This window comes from Solea senegalensis, linkage group LG18 (genome assembly GCF_019176455.1).
Source record: "Solea senegalensis isolate Sse05_10M linkage group LG18, IFAPA_SoseM_1, whole genome shotgun sequence".
Taxonomy (NCBI): Eukaryota; Metazoa; Chordata; class Actinopteri; order Pleuronectiformes; family Soleidae; genus Solea; species Solea senegalensis.
The window spans coordinates 1033198-1057259 of record NC_058041.1 but is presented as its reverse complement, the minus strand read 5'-3'; the positions used below and the strand labels follow the sequence as shown (position 1 = coordinate 1057259).

At 43.6% G+C, this 24062-nt stretch overlaps 1 protein-coding gene across 1 annotated transcript; it reads right to left on the bottom strand.

Annotated features, from left to right (window-relative positions):
* Positions 1 to 589: 589 nt before the first annotated feature.
* Positions 590 to 23304, bottom strand: si:ch211-176g6.2 (ras-associating and dilute domain-containing protein). Its single transcript, XM_044013241.1, has 18 exons — positions 22883 to 23304; positions 21173 to 21360; positions 20627 to 20801; positions 19710 to 19942; positions 16566 to 16996; positions 14894 to 15193; positions 14391 to 14789; positions 13444 to 13481; positions 13154 to 13365; positions 12586 to 12698; positions 6845 to 7118; positions 5589 to 5761; positions 4769 to 4913; positions 4299 to 4468; positions 3263 to 3608; positions 2566 to 2777; positions 1955 to 2094; positions 590 to 1832 (listed from the first exon to the last, which is right to left on the bottom strand). Exons 1-18 carry the CDS (start codon positions 23017 to 23019, stop codon positions 1739 to 1741), a joined length of 3780 nt encoding a protein of 1259 aa, XP_043869176.1. The 5' UTR covers positions 23020 to 23304; the 3' UTR covers positions 590 to 1738.
* Positions 23305 to 24062: the final 758 nt, after the last annotated feature.

Here is a 24062-nt window from a genome sequence, read left to right as displayed (position 1 = left end):
CAAAGACTTGCAGATTGGTTATTATTTGGATTAACTGTGGGTGTGAATATGAGAGTAAAACGGTTGTTGGTCTATGTATGCTGGCCCTGCAATGGACTGACGACTTGCCTGTCGCGACCGTGTCGGTTGGCATTGGCTCCAGCTCACCCTGCAACCCTCTTCAATGTGGAGAACAAAGTGGCAGTAAACATGTGGATGCATTATTTCTGAATTGCGACATCATAAAGTACCTGTAGGGTTGACACGGGCAACCAAGTGTGGTGAGCCACGCAAGCGTCATTGCTTCAATTCAATTCAATTTTATTTGTATAGCGCCAAATCATAACATACATTATCTCAAGGCACTGTACACAGACAACATCAAGGAGAGCAGAGAACCCCAACAGCTCACACAATGAGCAAACACTAGGCATCAGTGGAGAGAAAAAACTCCCTCTTAACAGAAGAAGAAATCTCTGACAGAACCAGGCTCAGAGATGTGCGGTCATCTGCCTCGACCGGTTGGGTGAAAGGAAAAATGGGGGACAGTGGAGAGGTGGGGGACAGGGGAAAGGACAAGAGGGAGATGAGTTAGAGACAGAAGAGAGAGAGAGAGAGACCAGGAGCAGATACACAACAACTGTGTCAGGTTGTCAGTCATTTCGCCATATTTGAACGCATTAAGCCAGATTTTTATCAAAATTATCAATAACAAAAAAGGTTCAAGAATGGCAGTGACAGTATGTCTTCATGCTTCTTACTTTTTCAAGAGACAAATGAGAAATAGATACTAAATATATTATTAAACAGTGGTGTCCCGAAATCAAACTTAAGCACAGATGTCTGGGTCTCATTTCCACATAGTTTTGTTTCATGTCCTCTATTCCCAAGTGTTTTCAATGCATTTGGAAAAAAAAGGATTTCTATAAAGTTTGATGATTTTGTTGTAGAATTGGCGATTAAAGCACGTTCCTCAAATGAAAGAAGGGCTACCTGCAACAGTCAACAATGCCTCATAGCTGATTTGTTCTTATGCTAACTTGGGATGAGAAGGTGAAACGTCTTCAAGAAAAGTCACAACTCAAGCTCCAGGGAGGGACTACCTAATCCCAGATAGCATCTGAATGTGGGCTACGTCGGGTACAGTCAAAGTGGATGTAAAGCCACTTTGGCAAATATGCGGTGCTTGTGGCCTTGTGTATTCTGGATGTCACCCTAAAGTGGGCCATGTCATCAATCATAAATATGGCCCAAACATCTTGAGACATATGTGAGCCACCTTTGGTAAACGTTGCTGACACGTGGTGATGCAGTGGCCGTTTTGTTTTTGGCCCAGATCTAGCAAACAAGAGCAGAGTGCCCAAGAGTCATCATTCCGTGCAGTATGCGGGCCAGATGAAAGTGAAGAAAGTGGGCCGGATCTGGGCCAAATGTTTGTCTGGGACTGACCCTTTACCGGGCAAAGAACTATATTTTGTAACTTCCGTGGACCAAACCTTAATGTACGACATATGTACTGTAAGGGGAGCTCCCGAGAGAAAAAGATTTGTGACCCACTTGTGCGTAACTGCTACTCCCCCCTCCATTGAACAGCTAAACACCTGCTAATCACTTCAAGGATGATTCATTCATTAGTGCATTTGTTTCCTTCGAACGACATCCACATCCAAAAATCAAATCTGAGCTTGAGTCATAGACAAGCCTTCACAGTCATAGTCTGTGTGTGTGGTGCTTCAACAGTCTCTTGGTTGAATAAAACTCAGCATCCTGTCTCCATAGCTTTAGCCATCCAGTCACAACGGGTCACCAGTAATCTCAGCCGGTTCCCTGATGACTGGATCAGCTCTTTTCCGCTGCCAGGGACAAAACAGACGGACACAAAAGAAGTGGACAAAATGAAATGAAGTCTTTGCCAATTCAATTAGATTTAGAATTAGATTTTAGACTAGAACACATGGATGGATTCAAGCGTTACCTCTTGTAGTCCAAGCCGAGCAGGCTAACTCCATTGACCGCCAGGATCTGGTCTCCTGGTACCAGCTTTTCACACCGAGCTGCAGGAGAGCCCGGAACAACCGACTGGATGAAGATGCCTTTCACCCTGAACGATGTTTCCTGGAAGGCCAAGGTCAAGATGTCAGTGAAGGAGCAAGACTCACAGCAGCCTGCATCACCTTTTAAGCTAAATGCTAACATCACAATGACATGCTCATGGCATAATAGGCAACACAGGGACGCATTGAAAGCATATAAAGCAAACAACAGGTATAAACCGAAGGTTAAATCCCTGGAGGTCACCAAAATCAAGACTCTTCAACCTTTATAGCGGAACTTAGCCAGTGTGGATTCTCTGCTACGGAGCTCCCCATACAGTTATGGAGAACATATTTTTATGACATTGCGAGACCTCCTGATTGTGAGGAATCCAAATTGATCTTGCAAGGCTGGTTTTCCGCTAACAGACAGTAGAGGGCAGTGGAGACAGCCTCAAATCTCTCCCCAACAAGACATTTAACCATCACAATGACTCCTAGGCTGTTAAAGTTGGGTAAAAATCCTCCATGCCAATTGCCAACTTTCACTCACCCTTGTGTCAACCAAAGAGAGGCCAAGTCCCCTTTCACCTCGCTCCAGTTCCAAACTGAACACCTCGTCATTGGCGTCATCATAATGGTTGTCCTGCTCTTCCTCCTCCTCCTCCTCCTCCTCTTTAATTTCCAGGATTCTTTTCATACTGGGGCAGTCTGGTTTCAAACGGTCTACCTTCAATGCAGCCAGACATTCAAACACTAATCCACCTGAGAGAGAGAGAGAGAGAGAGAGAGATTATTATTATTACTCTTTTTTAAAGTGATCAGTTCATTTTTGACCAGGAGAAACCTGAAAGGGAGTCAGACACTTGCTGACGGAAGGAAAAGCACATTTTAGCCACTGGGTAAATACTTGTTATACATACAATACAATACACATCAGCTAGTGGCCACACTTTCTTCTTCCGCACTTTTTGTGCAGCCACGTATGCCTGGAAACTGAAGTTTGTGTCACTTCGTAAACTTGCACCAAGTTTAAATGTGTTATTTTGTGAGTTCTATGTTTGAAATCCTGTGTTCTGGCTTAACCTCAGTGTCACAAGCTACAAACGCCACTTTTCTATAAGTGGCGTTTGTATGCGGGCTAGTAAAAGAAAAGACTAAGATAAAGCAGCAAACATCTTCTTGAACTACTGTAGACATAAGCAGACGTACGTTTACTTGTTCAAACAACCACACGTGGTTTTCTGTACCTTCATCGTCTACATCTGAGGTCCAGGGAAGCATCTCAATGTCAGGCTTCATCCGTTTATCCTGACTGGGCTTTGCCACCTCATCAGGGTCCATGTGGTGCGGGGTGTTGGGTGGCGTGAGCAGACACGATGGGTCCAGCGCCGACCTCCTCGTCTCACTGCTCTTCGGGCCGGTGATTTGCAGCTCCAGATGTCTCAGCTTCTGGGACAGGAGGAAAGCGCCACAGGAAGTGAACTCGTCCTGGTTGTGGGTGGACGGAGGGGAGGGCGGCGATGGGGGCGATGGAGGCAAGGCAACCGAGGTGAGTGAGTGGTTCTGGACAGGCGTCTGACGGCAGCTTCTATCCTGGATGATTTAATAACAACGGAAACAACAGATTATGGAGTTTGAAAATGGGCCCGTTTTCAAGAAATGGGACATTCTTGGGAAATGTGCTTCTTGGTACATCGGCTCCCTCTAGTGATTAACTGTTGCCTTTTCCCCAGTATGTCTCTCTCTCCCTCTCCCCTCTGTGTCCTGATTGTTCCAGGTGTGACGGAGACAAACTCCACCAGCTGCATCCAATCCTACAATCACCTGCCTGGCTTCTTAAGCTCAGCCCTGCCGTGTCCACTCTGCAACACCATAGCTGTCGTTCCTGCCTGTGCTGTTCTCTGGGATCCTGACTTCCTGCCCTTGGATCTCACCTCCAGATTAAACCTTCATCTGCACTCTTCTTGGAAAATAAACCAACTTAACTTTGACTCTAACCCGTCGTCGCCTTGTCTGTGTCCACATCTGGGTTAGGTTACACAACTGCTGCCACCACGTTACACTGTTTAGCTCCTGCTGAGATTTAAATAAGAACACTCTTGTTGTGTCTGCAGTCTAACAATTAAAGCTCCAGTATGTAAGAATTAGTAACATTTAAGACTGCAAATCGTAGACAAACAGAGGAAAACTCAACGTGTGCAAATGCGTTACAGGGAAAACTGCTAAAAACGAAAACTAGGAAGATTCATGGCCCAACATATGGGCCCACAAAAGTGTTTGTACCTGGCGATCTTCCGGCGACTGCTGTTTATGGAGCGAGGAAATAAACTCTCCGAGTTTGTCCAGCTCGTCCGTCAGAGCCAAGTCTGCCACCGACCTCTTCAGCTGGAACTGGTGACCGCCGCCCGGCAGCACCAGAGGATGCTGGGTGTCGAAGCTCTCCAGGATTTCAGCTGAGGAAAGACAGGGATTTTTGAAGCTCACAACTCATGCACGTTGTTCTCTTGCTAAAAATGGATGCAAACTTCTGTTTTTTTTTAAAGAAAAGCCCAGGCAGAATGATGGTGGTAGCAATTCGCCAACAGGGTGCGACTCCATTGGACAATGAGCTTCTAATTCTTACTTGATTTATAACGTTTATGGTGACTAGTCACTAGTCACTGGCAAGAGCCTAATGAATATTGGATATTGGAGTTATTAAAAGTCATTAAAAGTTATTAATGTTAATGTTGATATTAATAATGTAGTCTTACCAGTTCTAAGTATGGCTGCCTGGTCCTGTGCTGCTGGAGTCCACGTGTGTCTGCAGGGAGAACCTGGACTGTACAGACTCAGCAGGTGGTTCAGCTGAGCTGGACTCAGGGCAGCGAAGTGACACCGCAACGACTTCCAAGATGTCTACACACACACAAACAGTGAAACTGGGATTATCTCAGGGGATTATCTGACAATTTGGCTCTCTGAACATCTGGATCACTACGGAAACAAGCCTCACAAAGATTACCTCACCTCGTCCGAATGGAGACCAAAACCTGGTTCAAATGAGGCAGAACCTAATTTCTGAGGAACTGACTAGGATTTGAATAGTTGTGGACAAATTTGGATACAAATTGAGTCTCTTTTTCAGGACATTTTGTCTGAAAATTGGCATTTTAAAGCCACAAATGAAAAGTTCTAAAGCAATAACAATCATGAAACACATATTCATATGCAACAAAATGAAAAAAGGCTATTAAAACCCACTAATAACTAGTTAAATGTGTCTCAGTCTTTTGTGACAAAATATTTACACGTCCACTCTTTATCATTTCATCTCTTCTGTCATCACAGCTGCTGATATCACGACATTAATCTGACACTTGAGCGGAACAAGAGTCAACCTGAGGTGACCTGTGAGGGCCGAATAAAATTGGTTTTGTGGGCCAGATTTGGCCCCAGGGCCTTATGTTGCCCATGTGTGGTTTAAAGGTTATGGTTAGAAATGGGTTTACAGTATGTTCGTGTTAAGTTAAGTTAAGTTAAGTTAAGTTTAGGTGTCCTGACTACAAAAGCTGTACAAGAATGTGTGTTTACCTGCAGTAGATTCTTTCGGGGTGTGGCCAGTAGATTAATCGCTGATGCCAGTGTGTGCGTTTGCCCCAAGGCTGTTTCTCCCTGTCCCGCAGTGTGGGCCCAGTCCAGGAGCAGGTCCAGACTGGCCCGCATCCGCACGCCCCGGGACCACTGGTAAAAACCTGGCTCTGAGCCTGTGAACACATCACAACACAGTCGTCCTCCATTATCAGCACTGTGGCTAAACTGCAGAGAAACTGTTTATTTGTGCTAAAGTTTCCCATTTCTTGGGGTTGATTTGTGCTATTTTAGTGTCAGATTTCACTCGTACAAGTGTTTCACAAAGAAGAGCAGAGTGTTGTATATGCTAGAGTGTGTAGAGAAACCTAAGTGGCACGACCACCCACAGCTGAGGTGTGAATGAAGCGTGACCCTGACCTTCCGTGCTGATTTATGTTGTGGTGAAAACCATGTGGATTTCAGCTTAACGGCTCGAATCCTGCTCCGTTTTGAAAAGGATGGAAAGGGAAGGAGGACAGACGGAAAGAAGAAGAAGAAAGAAGGGGAAAAAGGAGAAGGTCGTTCATGCAGTCATGGTAATGCCTCATGGTGGCCACTAGGGAGCAGAATGGTTACAACTGGAAAAGACCAAAGTGGTGGATCAGGGCTCTTCCTGCAAACTGCTGCCTTTTCATTTGAAATCACTGATGACTTAATGACATCATATGGAGAGAAACGTGTCTAATAAGAAATGTCAAATGTCAGGAATTTATAAAGTTTATAAGTTTTATAAGTTTTATTTAAAAGAAAACAAAAACGCCATAGTTGTACATAAACACCAGATTTTGCATGTTAAATTTAACCAGTATAAAACACTTAAAATAACATTTGTTTGAATTTTTGTGTTTTTCCAACTCTGTCCTCTCTGGTGACAAAGACAAAGATGCTGATTCGCCGGCTTCCCGTAACATCCCCAGTGAAATTACCATAATAACCACACATTAGCTTTGACGTGCAACTTCTCAGCTTTCATAAACGTTGGAATTTCTTTGATAGCACAAACTGTGCTATCGTGTCATCTGCGATACGCTAGGGTCCTCGATCAATGATGACTGGTCCTCCTGTGATGTGATTTGTTTTGGCTCCACAGTCCAATTTAAAGTACACAGTGAACTCTTATGGCTTGAAAACCGGCCTAAGCTTTTGTTGCCAACATGGCAGAGTAAACAAACCGCACATGAGTCACATGACATCTCTAGCGACTACTGCTGGCGTACCTCTCTCCATGAGCAAGTTGACGAGTGACGCGTTGATGAAGTAGAAGAGGTAGCCAATGAGCTGAGAGGAAATCTCCGGATGGAGCTGACAGTCTGAGAGAAGGATCCAGGCCTCGTTCAGAACTTCCACAACCTGCTGGACCTCGCCAGGGACCTGCAGGCCACTCATACCCAGGACCCGAGCACACTCGGCAGCAGAAGCAGTCACCAGCCGGTCTGGGATCTTTCTGAACGGGTTGCAGTCCAGAAGTCCGGGCAGGATCGGGTACAGGATCTGATAAGACAGAAGTGGTGTCATTTAGGATCATACCGTACATGCAGCTCAGACTGAGAGACTCAGGCTATGTTGAGATGTTTGTTGCATCTGAGTGAGACAATCCTCTCCAATAGCTCACATGCATCTTCAACAAAAACAAAATGTCATATATGTGAGAAGATAAGACAGAGCAGGGTTTCCTGAACTTTTAATGGGGGCACCCAATTTTTTTTTTGATGACAGTCCATCGTTACCCAACTCACACAAAAAAAATCTAGATTGTGCATAATAAAACATTTTTATTTTTATTGTATTTTTGTGACACTTTATTGTGATAAGTCATGGGTTTCTCCAGGTGCTTTCTGTTGGACTTTTTGTTTTCTTTAAATTTGGCTTTTTGAGTTGTTTTCTGGTTTTCCTCATTTCCTGTTTTATTTTGTACTTCTTCCTCGTGGGTGTGCACCTTTGTAAAGTTTCACTTCCTGTTCTGTCTTCCCACCTGTGTCTCATTAGTTTCACCTGTGTGTGATTGATGTGTAGTTCACCGTGTTAGTTCCTGATGTTTGTTCCGTGCGTTCTGGTTCCTGTTCCCCGTGTTTCAGATCCTCGCGTTTAAAGGTATTTCTCTGTTTGTGTTTTATGGCAATTTCATTGCCATAACCACCTGCTTTACAAAGTTTTTGCCTATTTGTTTTATTAAAGACTCTGGGCTTGGGTCCCAGTTTTGGCAAACCTAGCATTTAGATTATTTATTTCCAAGAAATACTGTGTAAATTTGATAAAGTAGATCTCAAACCAGAATGACTGAGATAGAGGACGACTCTCTACACCATTGTTTTGGTTGTAGACGTGAATAACTGACCACATTTCAGTTATATGTCTGTCCTAGGACTAGTACTGAAATGGCACACGATCGGTTTGAGTATTGGAACTATTAATTGGATTTCTGTCAGATCTGAGTCACACCAATCAAGGAATATTGGCCTGGTCTGATAATCTGAATGTGGTCTTTTTGTCCATGTAGGACTGGAGATTGTTGACAATTCCTGTGGGTCAATTTGAGGTTGGAAACGTCACCATGGTGTGGTGGATGTTCTAATTACTGGGATGAACTCAAACATGTAACCTCCTAAACCCAGATTTCAGACCACCCATGAAGCCTCAACATGTCTGCATTCGATAGCTCTGACATGACCGGCCCTAGTACGGATAAAGGGAGGATAGTTTTTTAACATTTCCTCGCGTTCAGGCAGAGGTCCTCTCCGCTCTTCAGCGCCAGCCCATACAACGATGGCTTTGTTCGGTTTAATTGTACGCAGACATCCCCTCTCCCCTCCGATTCTCCCTCTTACACCCACCGAGCTTCCGAGGCCAGCGCCAGCCATAGATCCACATTCCTCAGAAGCTGAATATGGCTCATGTGGGCTTGGCATGGCTCTGGGACAGGACTGCTGAGTGAAGAGTTCTGAAGGAATCCACCCTGAGCAGATCAGCTTACAGTTACTGTAAAGGCCCCGCAGACGGCCAGGCTGAACATGAACAGCCACGGCTCCCCCATCGAACATGAGACAATGGAAATGGGTGAATATCAAACTAAATAATCTTCCAGTTTCTCTGGCTGGAAAATGTCACTCAGCGGAGCCAAGCCAGGAAGGATCCGTTCATTCAGTGCATCAGATTCTGGGATCACCACATACAGGACCATGTGCGGCACCAGCGCACTTTCTGCTTTGTCTGCTTATTTGTGCATTCGTTGCGACGGACAAGTAAACACAGGGCCGACCACAAGTGTGTTTAAGTGCGTCTGAATTCATCACGACATGTCTTCAGAGGGAATAGCTGCTCACCAGTGGCGCCTTTTGTTTTCCGCCCCACAGCAATTACACTCACGTCGGACGGACACACATGAAAAACCCCCCAAATAAACAGATATTGAAGACAATGTCACCACTTCTGCCTTAATTTGGGTCCGTAAACATTTGCTCGATCCTTTAATTTTCCTGTCTGTCCCGTTTACATATAAAATACCCGCTGAACAAACAGCATCGTGGTTCATTAATCATCTCTTTGCTGCAGTGGAGATTAAGATTGAAAAAATGGTGGAGTGAATCGAGCCTTGGCCACGTTTACCCCCGAGCTTGACACTGGTGACTTGACATTCCTCACAAATTCTGTTCTGTCAGTGCAACAGGGAGCTCGCTATGAAATGACAGGGATGATGGATGACGCGTCACGCCTGGATTAACCAAGAGGAACGAGAACAAATAATAATATACATCCTCAAAAAGTTCCCTGACCAAAAGAATTTGGTGATTTTACAAACATTCACGATTTAAACTCTTAAAATGTGTCTAAATCCCACTGAAATCACTTAACCTTGCATTCTGGTAAGAAATAAATGTTTTTTTTTTGCTTTGCAAATTGGATATTTAAAAATAAGATTCAATATATCAAATATTTATCTGGATTACAAGCTAGCTGAGATTCTAGCTAGCTAGCTTAGCCACTGAGATTCTTGTGTCCAACCATAAATTACAGATTGTACCATTTCCTTATTTATGTAGTTAAGGTTTTAAATGTCATATAAATCACAAAGACTGTATGTTTGTGATGTTTTAAGACACTTACTTACTGCGTGAGTGCTTTTTTTTCAACAAATCATTCGTAGCAACAGTACTTAATAGATAGTTCAAACTAAAGCTAATTAAGCAACGTAAAACATCTGAGTTTGTTTTATTTAAATAATGTAACAGTTATATTACATAAATATTAACAGATGTCTTGTCAAGAGCTGCTTTTTCTTTCTTGTGTCCATGAATGTACAGAACATACTGGCATTAAGTTATTTGTGTAAGTCTAGTTTTTTATGTCATATCTGAAAATGCCAAAAGTCAAACATGGATAAAATTATTGATTTACAATAATTGTTGTTACACACTTTGGCTAAAAGGGCTTAAAAGATCAAGCTGCCAATATGTCCAGTACCTCTCTCTGTTTAGCAGTCTCAATTTCATATTTTGTGACCCTCTTGAGTTTTTTAATGTGCATTTAAATTGACATTTATCAGGTCAAAATGTCCATTACCTTTTCATATCTACTGTGAAAACATGTACTTCTGGATAAATCAGGTTCATGTCAAAGTTAACAGGGAATTTCACTTCATGGAAAGCTACTTTTTTTAATGTTAAATTACAAACAAGCTCAGTCTGTACTTTCCTCTTAAACGTTTGAATCTTCCAATCCTCACAGACAGAGACAGAAATATGCAACTTCCCTTCTTTCCCTCCAAGAGAAATAAGATGTAACATTTGATTCACAGCCATACGTTTCATATATATTCAAGAAACTCATTCATTTTGGTCTAAAAATACATCTTCGGCAAATGTAATTTGAAGTGTGGAGTTAATAATTATCGTCCAGAGGCTGAGCAGGAGTCTTCACAGAAACGTTTGACTCAGCCTCTTCCATCATCTTTGTTATTCATCCCATCTTCTACCATTTTTTTAAATCCACGGATTTCACATTTTTACGTTTCATTTGTTCTGGCTCTGTGAAGTTGCCAGACCTACGGGAGAACCCGCACTTTAATGCAACATGTCAAATTGGACATAAAATTTAAATGAGGCCGTGCATGTTAGAACCTCATGGCCGTACGTGTATTATTTTTTCTGTCATTATTTATGGATTTACTGACAAACCACATCTGGAAGTCATTCGGCTAAAGCGGCAGACTTGGGATATGTTGAGAGAAATGTATGCAGTAAGAGAGCAGGTAGTTAGATGAACCACATCCTCCAGCGCTGAACCAAACAAAAAAGAACTGCATTCAGGAATTCCTATAGTTTCGTCTTCAGAGATAAAATGTCATATCACTGATTTCTGTCCTTAAAAGGCACAAACTCCATGTGAATTCTAGTTGGCAGAACACGTGAGACCTCAGCTTGGCTGCTGCTGCGTTAATGGTTTCTACGATGTGGCCCAATGCTTGACATGACTTCCCTGTGCTCATTATTCAGCCCCTGCTGTTTCGGAGCATCGTGGTCATTAGGAAGGACTGCGCCGACGATCTGAAAATGCCATCACATGACTTGAAATAGCTCAGTCACACATTGATATGAGGATTTTATTTTATTTTTTTGGTCACACGGACACAAAACTCCACTGGAAAATCGGATGAAAACTTTCCTTGCACAATTCCATGTGATGGGTGTGGTGTGGAAATCTGTGGTTACACAATGAAATACTGTTTTTCTGTTTTTCCAAGTAATGGGCAGTGAGAATAAATTCAAATCCAGCATTTAAAAGGCGCCTTCCTCACTGGCAACATAAGGAACATTTACATTTCCTGTGGCATCAGTAATCCTCCCCAGATTTATTGGGGATGATGAAAGAAAATTACTCTACATAACATTCTAACCAATTAAAGTTAAATTAATTCAAATGAAAAATCCCACTAATCCTGCTGCATCTCTTAATTTGAAGGCTATGAGAGTCAAGCCATCATTTTCTGTACGTTCATCAGCAACACATGTGCAAAGATAACAGTTTTCCAGATTATAAAGTTACCAAAGCAAGTGCTTTCATCATTCGATTAAAATTATTGATTAGGGCAGCTCTAAATCTAGTCTTGTGCAGCCATTAGTGGTTGGGAACCATCTGTTCTCAATAACCACATCTGTCTCTATCTTCGTCTGGCAGCACATTTCTTTTTGTAGAAGTTCCATACGAAAAAAAATCCTGTTTTGTAATTCCATTATGAACATCATATGCACTAATCCCCACTTTATTAGGTACACGTGACAAGCTGCTCTTGAGATTTTCAGAAACTGCTGACCTACTGGGACTTTGTTCTGAGAAAATCTCCAGTGAGTGGCAGGTGGCAACAGTAACTCAAACATAATCACTTCCATCCAAAGTATGGAGAAGATCATCTGTGAAGGCCCAACATGTCAAACCTTGAAGACGATGAGCTACAGCACCAGAAAAACACAATGGATGCCACTCCTGCCACTTTGTTTTGGTGTCATCCACCGAAATAGTCGAGGTCACAGTGCAAGGCTTCCTTGGCAGCAATCAATTTCTTCATCCTCCCCCAAAACACACACATACACTCTCTCTCACACACACACACAAAGGCCCTTAGTGTCCTGTCTCTGCGATGTCATAATGCCCCCAGTGTGGTCTGGCAGTGCGGCTGCTCATTCTGTTAAAAAAGCTGCCAGAGCAGCAGCAAAGTGGGCTCTTTATTCTCAGCCTGTCTCTAATTGTTTTCCTTTCCTAACCTACACATCATAATCAGTATGGAGCTGCTTAAATGCTCCAGTGTTGGCTCAGGTAGAGTTTTTTACCGTCCCGTTTGAAGGAAATACAAGTACAAAGTAAACCCTGCAGAGCTTTCCTACAAAGCGGTCTAATTAAACAAGTCTACTTAAACAAAGCGATCTAATTAAACAAGTTCCACATGTGTGTTCCATTGTCTGCTCACCTTGGTGATGTAGTAAACACACTGCTGGAAGGCTAACATGATGACCTCCTCCAGGACGGCCATAGTTTCCTCGCTGGCTGAACGGACACAGGACAGATGAAGCTCCAACAAGGCTGAAACACACACACAAATTTATCAGAACTAGAGTTTCCACCTAGTGTTTGAATGTGTATCATAAAACAGTTTCAGTTTCAACATTTGACCAACTAAATTTCTACCAATTTCTTCCAAGGGAACATTTCTACCAAATTTGAAAGGATTTGTTCATGGTTCATGGTGTTCCTGAGATATCATATTCACAAGGCAAAAAAAGGGTGATCTTTGAGGTCACAGTGACCTAGTGACCTTGAACTTTGACTCCTGACCACCAAATTCTAACCCATTTGTCCATGAGTCCAGGTGAAGGTTTGTGCCAAATTTGAAAGGATTACCTCATGGAGATATCATGTTCTTAAGAATAGGATGGATTCAAGGCTGTCATCAACGTGGACAGTGCAGCTTAATTGGACTAATATGTTCACATGACTATTGTGTGGCCAACCAAAGGTCTCCGCCTCCTTGCTCTCACCATCACTCCTCTCTTCATCCTCCTCCTCCTCCTCCTCCAATCCCTGCTCATTCCTGGTCCTCCACTCAAGGATAAGAGGCAGCTGGCACTGGATGAACTGCAGCAGCTCCAGACTGTTGGACATCCACACCACCAGGGGGCGCAGTCCTGAGATGACTTCCTGCAGACTGAGGGTTTGGAGGTTGCCTGAGTTTGGGCCTTCACCGTTGAGACTGCAAGACGAGATAAAAGTAGTGAGCAGTGATTTGCCGCAAAGTGAATGTTGAAGAAAAGTTGTAAAGAGAACTTACATTTCAGGCTGGATTGCAGCGAGATCTTTAGTGTGTTCCTGCAAGAGAACAACAACATCAAAGCTCTGTACTGCTGCGCTCATGCGTATGTGGAGTACAAAGCTTTGACTGAAAACCCGGCCGTTCAATTTTTTATTTCACTACATTAAGCATTAATGCATTAAAGAAGCATTACCTTCAAAACAAACCTTCACAAACAAGCGGTTGACATCACGGTGGATAATCACGCGTCAAACAAATTTTGAGCAATGTTAGCATTATTAGCATCATTAAAATTAGCCCATTCATCAATGAAAGTCCAACATTTAGCTGAGACCAAGACCAGACTCTACTCAAGACAAAGACATTCAGGGACTGACCAATCACATTGTATCCAAGTCCACAGCTTGGGACTGAGACAGAATCAAGACCAAAACCACGTCCAGAATGTAACCAAGTTCCAGATTTTAAGAGAATAACAGAGTCAAGACTAAGTCCATGGCGGAACATAATAGACTCTGACTACTGATTTGGTCTTGCCCTTCTTTTGGTCTTGGTTGTTATGGTCCTGAATAGACCATTATTTCCTGAAGGACCTACTTCTTCGTAGCAGCTAAATGCTAAAGTTACCCAAACCGAGAGTTCACAACAAATGGGTGACTTCACAGTCACAGAGTGACCACTTCACATTTACTCATCCAGCAAACACTGAGCAAGGTTAGCGTCAAAATGAGTCCATCTCTTTCTATCTAGAGCATTTTGAGGGTCGAGTGAAGACCCCAACAACTAAGATTGGAGTGTACCTGAGACCTTCGGGGACTTAGACCGACCTAAGGAGAAGACTGAGACCTTGGCAAGAGATGGCTGGACTTGTTTCACTGTACAAGTCTGATCTTGACTACAACACTATTTCCTGAGGAACAACTACAACACAGAACAATCCCAACATCTCTTTAACTCCAACTTACCCACATGGCACTCTGAACTCTACTGGCAATCAGCAGCAGGAGCCTGCGCAGGTCTGATTTATGAAGACAGGTGGAAGAGTGTTGAACACACATGCACAGCAAAAATGCAGCAGTCAGCGGGGGTCTGTCTTCGAGTCTGGTACTTCCCATGTCCACTATCTCCTTCACAATGTGGTCCTCGTCCTCTGCCTCATAGTTCAGAGTCAGGCTGTGGCCCTCAGAGGATTTTATACACGGGGGACACATGCTAAGGACCTGTTTGCTGCTCACACTCTCAGAGCAGGTTGAGGTGCGGGAATTGCCGAGGTTCATTTCTGTAGCGTGGTCTGTTGAAGTGTTGTGTCCCAGCATCCAGGGAACGGCCAACAAGCCAGACTCAGGAGCAGAAGTGTTCACCTCCTTCATTTCCAAGACAAAAAAAACATAAAACACAAAGAATATACAACCTCACATTCAAAATCTGTTGGATATTTGGTACATGGTGGGGTCGACTGGTGTCTGACCTTGTGCATCAAGTTTAAGGGATCTTTGAAAAGAAACAAGTAGAACTGCCCCAGTCCGACGACATCACCAGGACTAAGCAGCACTTCTTCCTTCAGCACTTCACCGTTCCTGGTGACGACAGCATCCTGACACGGGCAGAGCGCGGTGGCAGCGCCAACTCCAGGCCGGTGGAAGTAGCAGTGACTCGGACTCAGGATGTCAGTGGCAAAGAGCAGGATGTCGAGCTTTGACCCGTTGTCCTGATCGCTCTGGCGTCCGATTGCAGTTTTTGTCCCCGCGAGGAGGTAGATGACGTAGTCCTGAGAGGAAAGAAGAGGTTAGCATAACGCTTTGTTTTCAAAGCCCATCGTTGACTCTCTGGTCGTAATCCACAAGTATTCAGTTGCATGTCGACGGATAATTAAGTGACACAATGAACAACCAACTGCAAGTAGACTATAAGTAAGTGTCTGTTGAGTATAAATAGTATTTTTTTGCAGTGTTTTGTGTGTTATTCAGGTCCATTAAAACATAAAAAATAGGAACCTGGTAATTATGTTTAAATACACCAGGAACGAACATATGTTACGTCCACCAACAGCAGCTCTCAGTGAAAGCTCAACACTCTTGGTCATGTGGAGGTATTAGGATTACAATCTTCTCCCAAGCCCCAATCAGACAATCAGTGTTTTTCAAGGCTGAGTGAAACGAGTGGAAAGAACAATGTGCAGGGATTATTGCGTTTCTGGCCGTCTTTTTTCCAGCAGGACAGATTTAACCAGCTGAACTCATTCACAAATAAGCTCTGGTGTTGTAATAGGATTTCTTGTGGCTGGTGAGGATCAAGTGAGAGACGGAGCTTCTCTGCTGCGCTTGTGTCCATGTGTTTTTACCACTTTTTTCTGCGTATAGTTTGTGAATAATTATTCCCTCCTGAAAAGACTGGAAACAGAGGTGGTTAGACCTGCAGTGGATTAGGGAGTAAAGAAATAACTCAGCTAACATTTAAAGGGATAGTTGTGACCAGCGGGGACCACCTGATTAAATCTACAACAGCTTAAATCTACAATTTCTTCAAAATATGTTCATCACTTTATCTCTGACTCCAAGTCGAGACCATGACCAAGACCAGACTGTACCCACGATCAAGACTCTCAGGGACTGATTCCAAGTAGTAGAGGGTTCCAGGAGCAAGACTTTCAGGGACTAATTCCAAGTTAAGACCAAGACCAAGATCAGAGGGTCCAAGATCAAGACATTCAGGGACTGATTGCAGGTGAATACCACAACCAGAGTGTGTGTAAGACCTTGACTTTCAAGGATTGATTCCAAGTCAAGATCGTGACCAAGAACAGAGTATCCAAGACCATGACTTTCGGGGACTGATTCCAAATCAAGTGCATGACAAAGACTAGTGTGTACAAAAGACCAAGACTTTCAGAGACTGTGTGTCAGTACTTAAAGCGACAACCACACATCACAAAAACCTGAACTATCCGTTTGTGGCTCTGTAGCTGCTGTGATTTTGTTGTTGTTGTAAAACCCCTCCTTCAAAATGATCTCTCTTACTCTGTGCACGGGCACGTCTGACAGACCTGTGTGTTATGTTTGCTAAGCTATGACAGTCTGGGTTTTTGGGGGTTGGGAGTGTGTGTGTGTGTGTGTGTGTGTGTGTGCGGCTGAATGAGATACCTGTGCAGGGCTGCAGCCCTGCAGCAGCAGCAGGTACGGACAGTCATAAGGAGGGTGAATGGAGTACTGTGTGGTGTTATCGTCGCTGCTCTCTGTCTCCTCCCTCTCCGACTCCTCTGCCTCCCGTTCGCCTCTTGGCCTCGCTGGACAGAGGGTCTCTGTTGCCGCATCCGAGGGAACGGCGGGCCTGTGAATGTGGTTCTGTTCTGGGCTTGTTTTGCATTGCAGCGAAGTTTGATTTAGACTCCCGCTTCGATCCTTGACACAGTGGTCACGGTCCGTGTCCCGCCTTGTGTCTGCGTCGGAATCTAAGAGATCCATCTCACTCTTGCTTCTCCACAGTTTGTGACTTTGACCCACGGTCCTGTCGATGAGGGTGGACGCCACTCTGGAGCGGCTCTTCTGCAGCTTCCGTGCCTGGGCATTGAGTCCTAAAAGACAGATCAATAAACAAATAGAAATTATATTAAGGGGATAGTTTACTGACTGACCGGCTCCGGCTCCCTGTACAAGCTTAGTGAAAACATGGCTGTGAATAAGCACATCACAATAAAACAGATTTTAATCATTTAATAAAAGGTTAACCTAATAAAATCAACATCTGCTTAAGTCAACAAAACTGTAATATTATATTTTCTCACTTTTTTTTTAGCACACAGGAGTCTTTAATCTACTGCCGCCTCCATATTTAAACTTAAATTGCTCATTTTGTGACTCCTGTGCTTTAAATCCTTTGTTCACATTAACCTCGGTGACACAAACCTAACAAATGAGGCAGCTGTAGACCAGCAGCTCCTGAGTCCACTTGAGCTTAAAACACTGATTTTCTCTATGGACTTTGGTGAGTGAGCTGTTCAAACTATAGTTTCCTATAGGAAAATGATGTGTAACGTGAGATAAAACATGCAGGAACATGTAGACTTAAGCTGACATTGTTTTAATTGGTGGATTTGTTTGTTCAGTTGTTATGTTATGGTCTCACAGAGCTAAAAACAACAAAAACAGTGTACTAATGGAGCTTCTGAGTAAAACGTGTAATGGAATACAGTGATAAGGCAACACCCGTGTTCTTCCTGATGTAAGGTGAGGTGTGTGTGTGTCATTTTGTCCATCATGTGTTTACGCCAGAGTCAACACAGAGAAGCCCCACACAGGAAACAGACCTCAGTGGAAAGACAGAAAGACGGAGCGAGTGGAAACAAAAAAAGAAGAAAAAAGCCTTCACCCACACAGCAGGAATTCAGCTGGCACCGACACACAGCTCTATCACAAGCTGCGTCATTCATACCAGCAGAGCACAAAACAGGACACACACTCGCACCGCGACCACAGCTGTGTCAACCGCGGCCAGGACCTCGAGCAGCGATGATAGCTGTAATGACAGACGACGCTCCACCCCGGCGTGTCACGTGTGTGTCAAAGTTTGGAAAAAGTACTTTTTCTGCAGCGTCGGGCTGGGTAAATATCACCGTGGATCAGGATATACTCCCGTGTAAAGTGTGTGTGAACTGAACCCCAGGACATCTGCAACGTTCAGTGAACTTCAGGCTCCTCAGACCGAGCATAAAATGGAAGCCCCTGAAATTTGTAAGAGAAATTGAAAGGAGCGAATAAAAGGAAACTGTAGACCTATTAAAGTACAGTTTGGTCTGTGTGGCTTGGCCGGATTCAGCTGGAAAATGAGCGTGCCAATAAACCACAGTTTCGCTGTGAGAACTCCTAAACTGGATTCACCACTGACAATGCTTCACTTAATGGTTAAAGAAAGTCATTTTGCAGAACATGCAGACACTGTGAATCAGTATGTGGCGTGCTGTCAAAACATCAGTCCCTGCAGTTGGACTCACGCGCCATATATAAAGACATGGACGCAGGCCTCCAGTTGCAAAACAAACTCCCGTTTTGGAACTGACACAATGGGTTCATGACCCGGTCTGACTGAGGGCCTTTTGGTGCCAAGTTTGTATATTCTCCCCTTGCTTGTGTGGGTTCTCTCCAGGTTCTCCGGTTTCCTCCCACAGCCCAAAAACATACAGAGGTTAATTGGTCACTGTGAACCTTGAATGGTTGCTCGTCTCTGTATGGAAAACTTAGGCTGTGACCCCATCTTTTAGCCCTACGTCATCTGGGATTGGTTCCAGCGGCCCCTGTGATCCTCGTGTAGACGATGAAGTGGTAGACAATGAAGGACTAATCGGAATTTGATTGGAAAACCCTTGATTGGATCTTCTCCAAAACTTATTGAGGTTCTCCTATAGTCCAAAATATCCTACAATCTCCCAACATGTTTCAAAACAATTGTTTAGTCATTTCAGACTGACAGACACCAGAGGAAACACATAACCTGCTTGGTGGAGATGATTAAAAATACTTTGTTCCTGCATTTCTTGCCACTCGACAAAGGACAATCCAATATCAACTCTCTTTAGGCTCTAATTTACAAAACTGACATCATGTCCTTCTGAAGAAGAAGATCTGAAACTAGTGATTGAGACGGCGAAGGAAGTGTTTACTGACATAACAAATCAACTGAGAAGTAGAAGCCTCGGGGGGACTCGGGGTAGAGCCAGCGCTCCTCTGCGTGGAAAGGAGCCGGTTGAGGTGGTTCGAGCACCTGGTAAGGATGCTACCAGGGCGCCTCCCTAGGGAGGTGTTTTGGGCACGTCCTACTGGGAGGAGACCTAGGGGCAGACCAAGGACTAGATGGAAGGATTATACCTCCTCATTGGCCTGGGAGAACCTGAGGATACCCCCTGCTAAAACCTGATCTTGGATGATCTTGCCTTTGAAGATGGATGGATGGAGAAGTAGAAGCTCACTTTCTCATAAATTTCCATTAAACTTATTTCTGCAACCAGCAGCGTCGCCATGCAACCTTTATGGGCAAGGCTACATGGCGGAGTAATGGCTAGCACTGGAGCGAAAAGGTCACCAGTTTGAATCCCATGACCTTTCTGTGTGGCATTTGCATGTCCTACCCAATGTGTCTGAGTTGTCCGGTTTCCTCCCAGAGTCAGAAAAACATTCAGAGGCTAACTGGACACTCTCACTTGACCGCAGTGAATGTGAGAGTGAATAGTGTGTCTCTATATTGTCCTAGGATGGACAGGCCCCAATGAGTAAGTTAATGAACAGACACTGTACCCGCAGTGACGGTGTCTTTGTCCTTCGATGTCTTCTCCTCTACCGAGCTCCTCCTCTGGATCTCGAACCGCCTCGCCAGGCCCTCCCTCGGCTTCCACAGCGACTGCAGGAGGAGGGGCTTCTCGTTGTCGCCGACGACTCGGAACCCCTCGGTCCTCCAGTGGCGCTGGTCGATGGAGCCGATGGTGTCGCAGAGAACGTACGACTCCGCCTCCTCCTTGCTCAGGCCATACCTGCACGACGTGGGTCAAATGTGGTCAAAATACAAAATGCATTCAACGTACTACTGACAATAACAGCCTCTGAAATCAACCACCCGGCGCATAGGCCTCGAGTGGTGTTACGAGAGTCGTAATGTTGCCATGTGCTTAACGTGTTTGCCGACTTGTGTGCGATCTAATACTGATGTAGATCAATATCACAGCTACATTGTACATTTTCACAGAGGGGGAAGAGGATGGGGGGTTAAAAAAAGATTTACTCTTTCCTCCACAAGCCGAATAGCACTTGTATTAATCACTTTGTTATGTTTCTGGCTGAAATGAAAGCGAGGCCGCCTGCCTGTCTTTCACACAAACCTCTGGTTTTGCTCCAGAGCCGTTATTTTTTCCCAAAAAAAAAAAACGACCAAATGCACCATTTGGCACAGAGAGAGCACGGTGCTACAGTTACAACAAAAAGAATTACGGGATGGGGGTCGACCCACTTCAGCTGAGATATAATTACAACAACGTGACGCCGCTGACCTTTCAACTGTGGCCCGCATCAAACGCTGCTCTCGCTCGCTTTCATATACAAATGATGCAGCACAAAGGTGCAGTGCGGCAGGCGGAGGAAGCATCTGGATGAACACATAACTCACTCACACATACAGAGGAGACACATATGGTCGGCAGACGCAGTGCACATGCTCTTACCGCTCCAGAGCCTCTTTGACAAGTTCTTTTGCGCTGGAGTGCGTGGTGGCCAGCACGCTCTTGTAGTGAGCTCCTTCACAGATTTCATTCCCAAAGATCTTCAGGATTCCCGGAGCAGTGATCTGATTGGACAGCTCAGACGGGTCGTCCGCAACTAACACGTCGGCGCAGATCACTGCCGCAAACAGAGAGTTTTAAAAGGGTCAATTCAGGCTGAAACAAGACACATGAAGTGAAGTTTTGAAAGTGCTCACTCTCCCACTCCAAAGTCCATAGAGAAAATCTGCATTTTTAGCAAACCTGGACACAGGAGCTGCTGGTCTACTACTGCCCCGTGTGGTACGTTTGTGTCACTGAGGTTGGAGGCAGCAGGCAGCTGTGACGTAAAATCGCTAATTTTCTCTATGGACTTTGGTGTGGGGGGAGTAACGTGTTTTCACGACGTGTCACAAAATTCAGGTCCGTCTAATAGAGAGATTTAAATGTAACACAACTACGGTTGTAGAATCGCTGTTTCAGTGACGGTAAGTAAAGTTTGTGACGTACCGCTGCTCTTCCTGGTTTGTATGGACAGCGATGTCCTGAGACCGGATGTCAGCGCCATGGCGCCTGAGCTTGAGGCGGGGCCACGGAGGAAGACACCCGAGAGGCGGTTGGTATGGCGACGGATGCGACTCTTGCTGGGCTGTCTGACGGGCGTGCCCTCGGCTGAACTGCCGGTGGATGAAGCCGATCTGTAAAACAACAAAAGTTAAATGAAGCAACAACCTGGACTATCCCTTTAAGAGAAAACTGGAGGACAATGTTTTCAAAATGAATATAAAATAAAGACGTTTACAAAAATATTTGTTGTTTGTGAGATGCTGATAAAATCAAAGAAAAGAACAGACTGTGAAATTGACAATGACAGAAAGCAGGGGTTCTCAAACACTGGTTCGGGAGCCAGAGATGGGTCGCGGGATATTTTTTGAGGTCCCCAAACAAATTGGCAGAATTTTCAACAACTAAAATTATACCCTGTGGTTTTCAAAATAAAAGTCTGTGTAACTATTCATCCATGCTAAAATTATACCCTGCAGTTTTCAAAATAAAAGTCTGTGTAACTATTCATCCATGGTAAAATTATACCCTGCAGTTTTCAAAATAAAAGTCTGCATAACTATTCAACCATGCTAAAATTTAACCCAGCACTTTTCAAAAAAAGGCATTTCAGTTCATCTATGCCAAAACACAAAAAAAGTTGGCAGATTTCAAAATAAAAGTCTGACTTTCTACACATCCATGCTAAAATTAAACATAGTGCCAAAAGTAATGTATACAGTATATACACACATGTTTATGTGTGCTATGTATTGATTACATGGAGTTAAGAGAGTTAGAAGGAGAAAAAAAAGAGGCAAGATGCTACATGCTACATGCTACATACGTGTGTGTGTCCAGTCTCAAAGTCTCAGAGTCTTGCTGCCTCCACCAGCTTCTTCTCAATGTGTGAAATAATGAAGTGTTGTTCTCTGGGAGTACTAAGGCTCATAAGCTACTTATCACACAAAAAAACCTCCTGATTTAAAAGTGCAAGAGAAACGATTCTGCCTTTACTGTGACGATGTCTGTGTATGCAGATGACATATAAATGTACACGTGAGGACAAATATTCAAATATAACAAATGAATGTATATTTTTCATGTACAAATGTTTGTAATGGCTTCTTCATACATGTGGTAATATTTAATTATGATATTTATTTAAGTCACCATATAAGGGACAAATATGTAAGTGTCATTATATTTCATATAGTATGATATTATATTTGGTATATTTAGGCATATATTTATATTTAATATTATTGTACCATATGTATGATCACATATTACATTTCAGTGTGATGATGATGATGATGAAAAGCCAGGAAATAGTCAGGAATCGTATCACTTTGTTAATTTGTTTATTTTATTTCTGTCTTTAATGTCCCTTGAATCTACCTTTGTATATATATAACAAAAACGTAATAAATAAAACCGTTTTCCCATATTTTTTCAGCTGCTCTGTTTTATTTAATCTTATTTCTTAATTTATATTTGTCAGAGTTTTTGTTTTTTCAGATGTATTGTGTAGTCCGTTGTGGTTGTTTTCAAGTGTTTTACATGTAAAGACTCAGTAGAAGTGGACTCACTGGTCCACATAAACGAATCGTTGACAGCATTAGAGGAGAAATGGAATCAACAAATAGTAAAAACATTTCCTGTCATGATACTCACTGCACAGAGCCATCACTTGTTTTCCTGCCCAGCTTCACAAAGCGTCTCTTGGAAGCAGCAGCAGCAGCTGGAGCAGCTGCAGGTCTGGGTGGAAGAGAAGAAGTCCACTCCTCGGTGGAAAGTATCATCTGATTCATGCCTTTTAATGATCCACTCAGATGTTTCTGCTCACGTCTGAACTCCACAGTGACTCGTGTTAAAGTGAACACAGAGCTGTGCTCTCATCTGCTCGCTGTCATTTCACTCCTGAGATGTTTCATCCTGCAGCTCAGAGTCCCTCAGCTGCTGCTGCTGCAGATGTTTCCACCTCTCATCCATTCATCCATCCACTCATCCAGCCCCTGGAGCTTCTGCTTACAGCGCGGATGAATGTAGACCGATCACCAGAGTGAAGAGAAAGTATAATCAGATTAAGGTCTAAGTGTCGGGAACATCCGCGGGAGTAAAAAAAAAAAGTGTTTCAAATTTGTCACCAGCCCGCCGCGCGCACCAGATGTGCGAAAAGAGCGCAGCTGCGTGGAGATGCCAACACACACACACACACACACACACGCCGCCCACCCACATCTGAACCTTCAAAATAAAACCCTCACTGAGAAGGAGGAGGAGGAGTGTTCACCCTCTCACTGCTATTATTCAATCATTTAATGACGCACTGGACTCCACAGTGAATCCGCCCATCGCGACACACGAGCGGTTCTTGTGAGCTCGACGAACTGAGTGAACCGGAGCAGCAGCAAAAGTTCTGATGCCTCAACGTCTCCATCTGCTGGCAGAATGTGCACACGACATACAGTAACGCGTTAATTTACACCAGAAAGACTCGTAATGAATCACATATGATGGGATTAAATGATCACAGATGCTGTAAATCCCAGAAAGCGTCTTCTTTTTTCTAATGACTGGTGATATGGGTTTGATTTAACTGTTGGTTGCTCTCCTTGTTTTTCTGAGCTACACTAAATACATACATCTCACTTTAAAAGAAAAAAGTCACTTTGTCTTAATAGGAGAATACATTTTTCATTAATCTTTAAATATCAGTAACAAGGTAACACAATAGTTTAAAATCCAGTTTCATTTAAAACTATTTAAATTCTGAGATTTAAATCAGAAATCTGAGATTAAACTCAGAATTTCTGAGATTAGAGTCAGAATTTCTGAGTAAAAAGTCAGAACT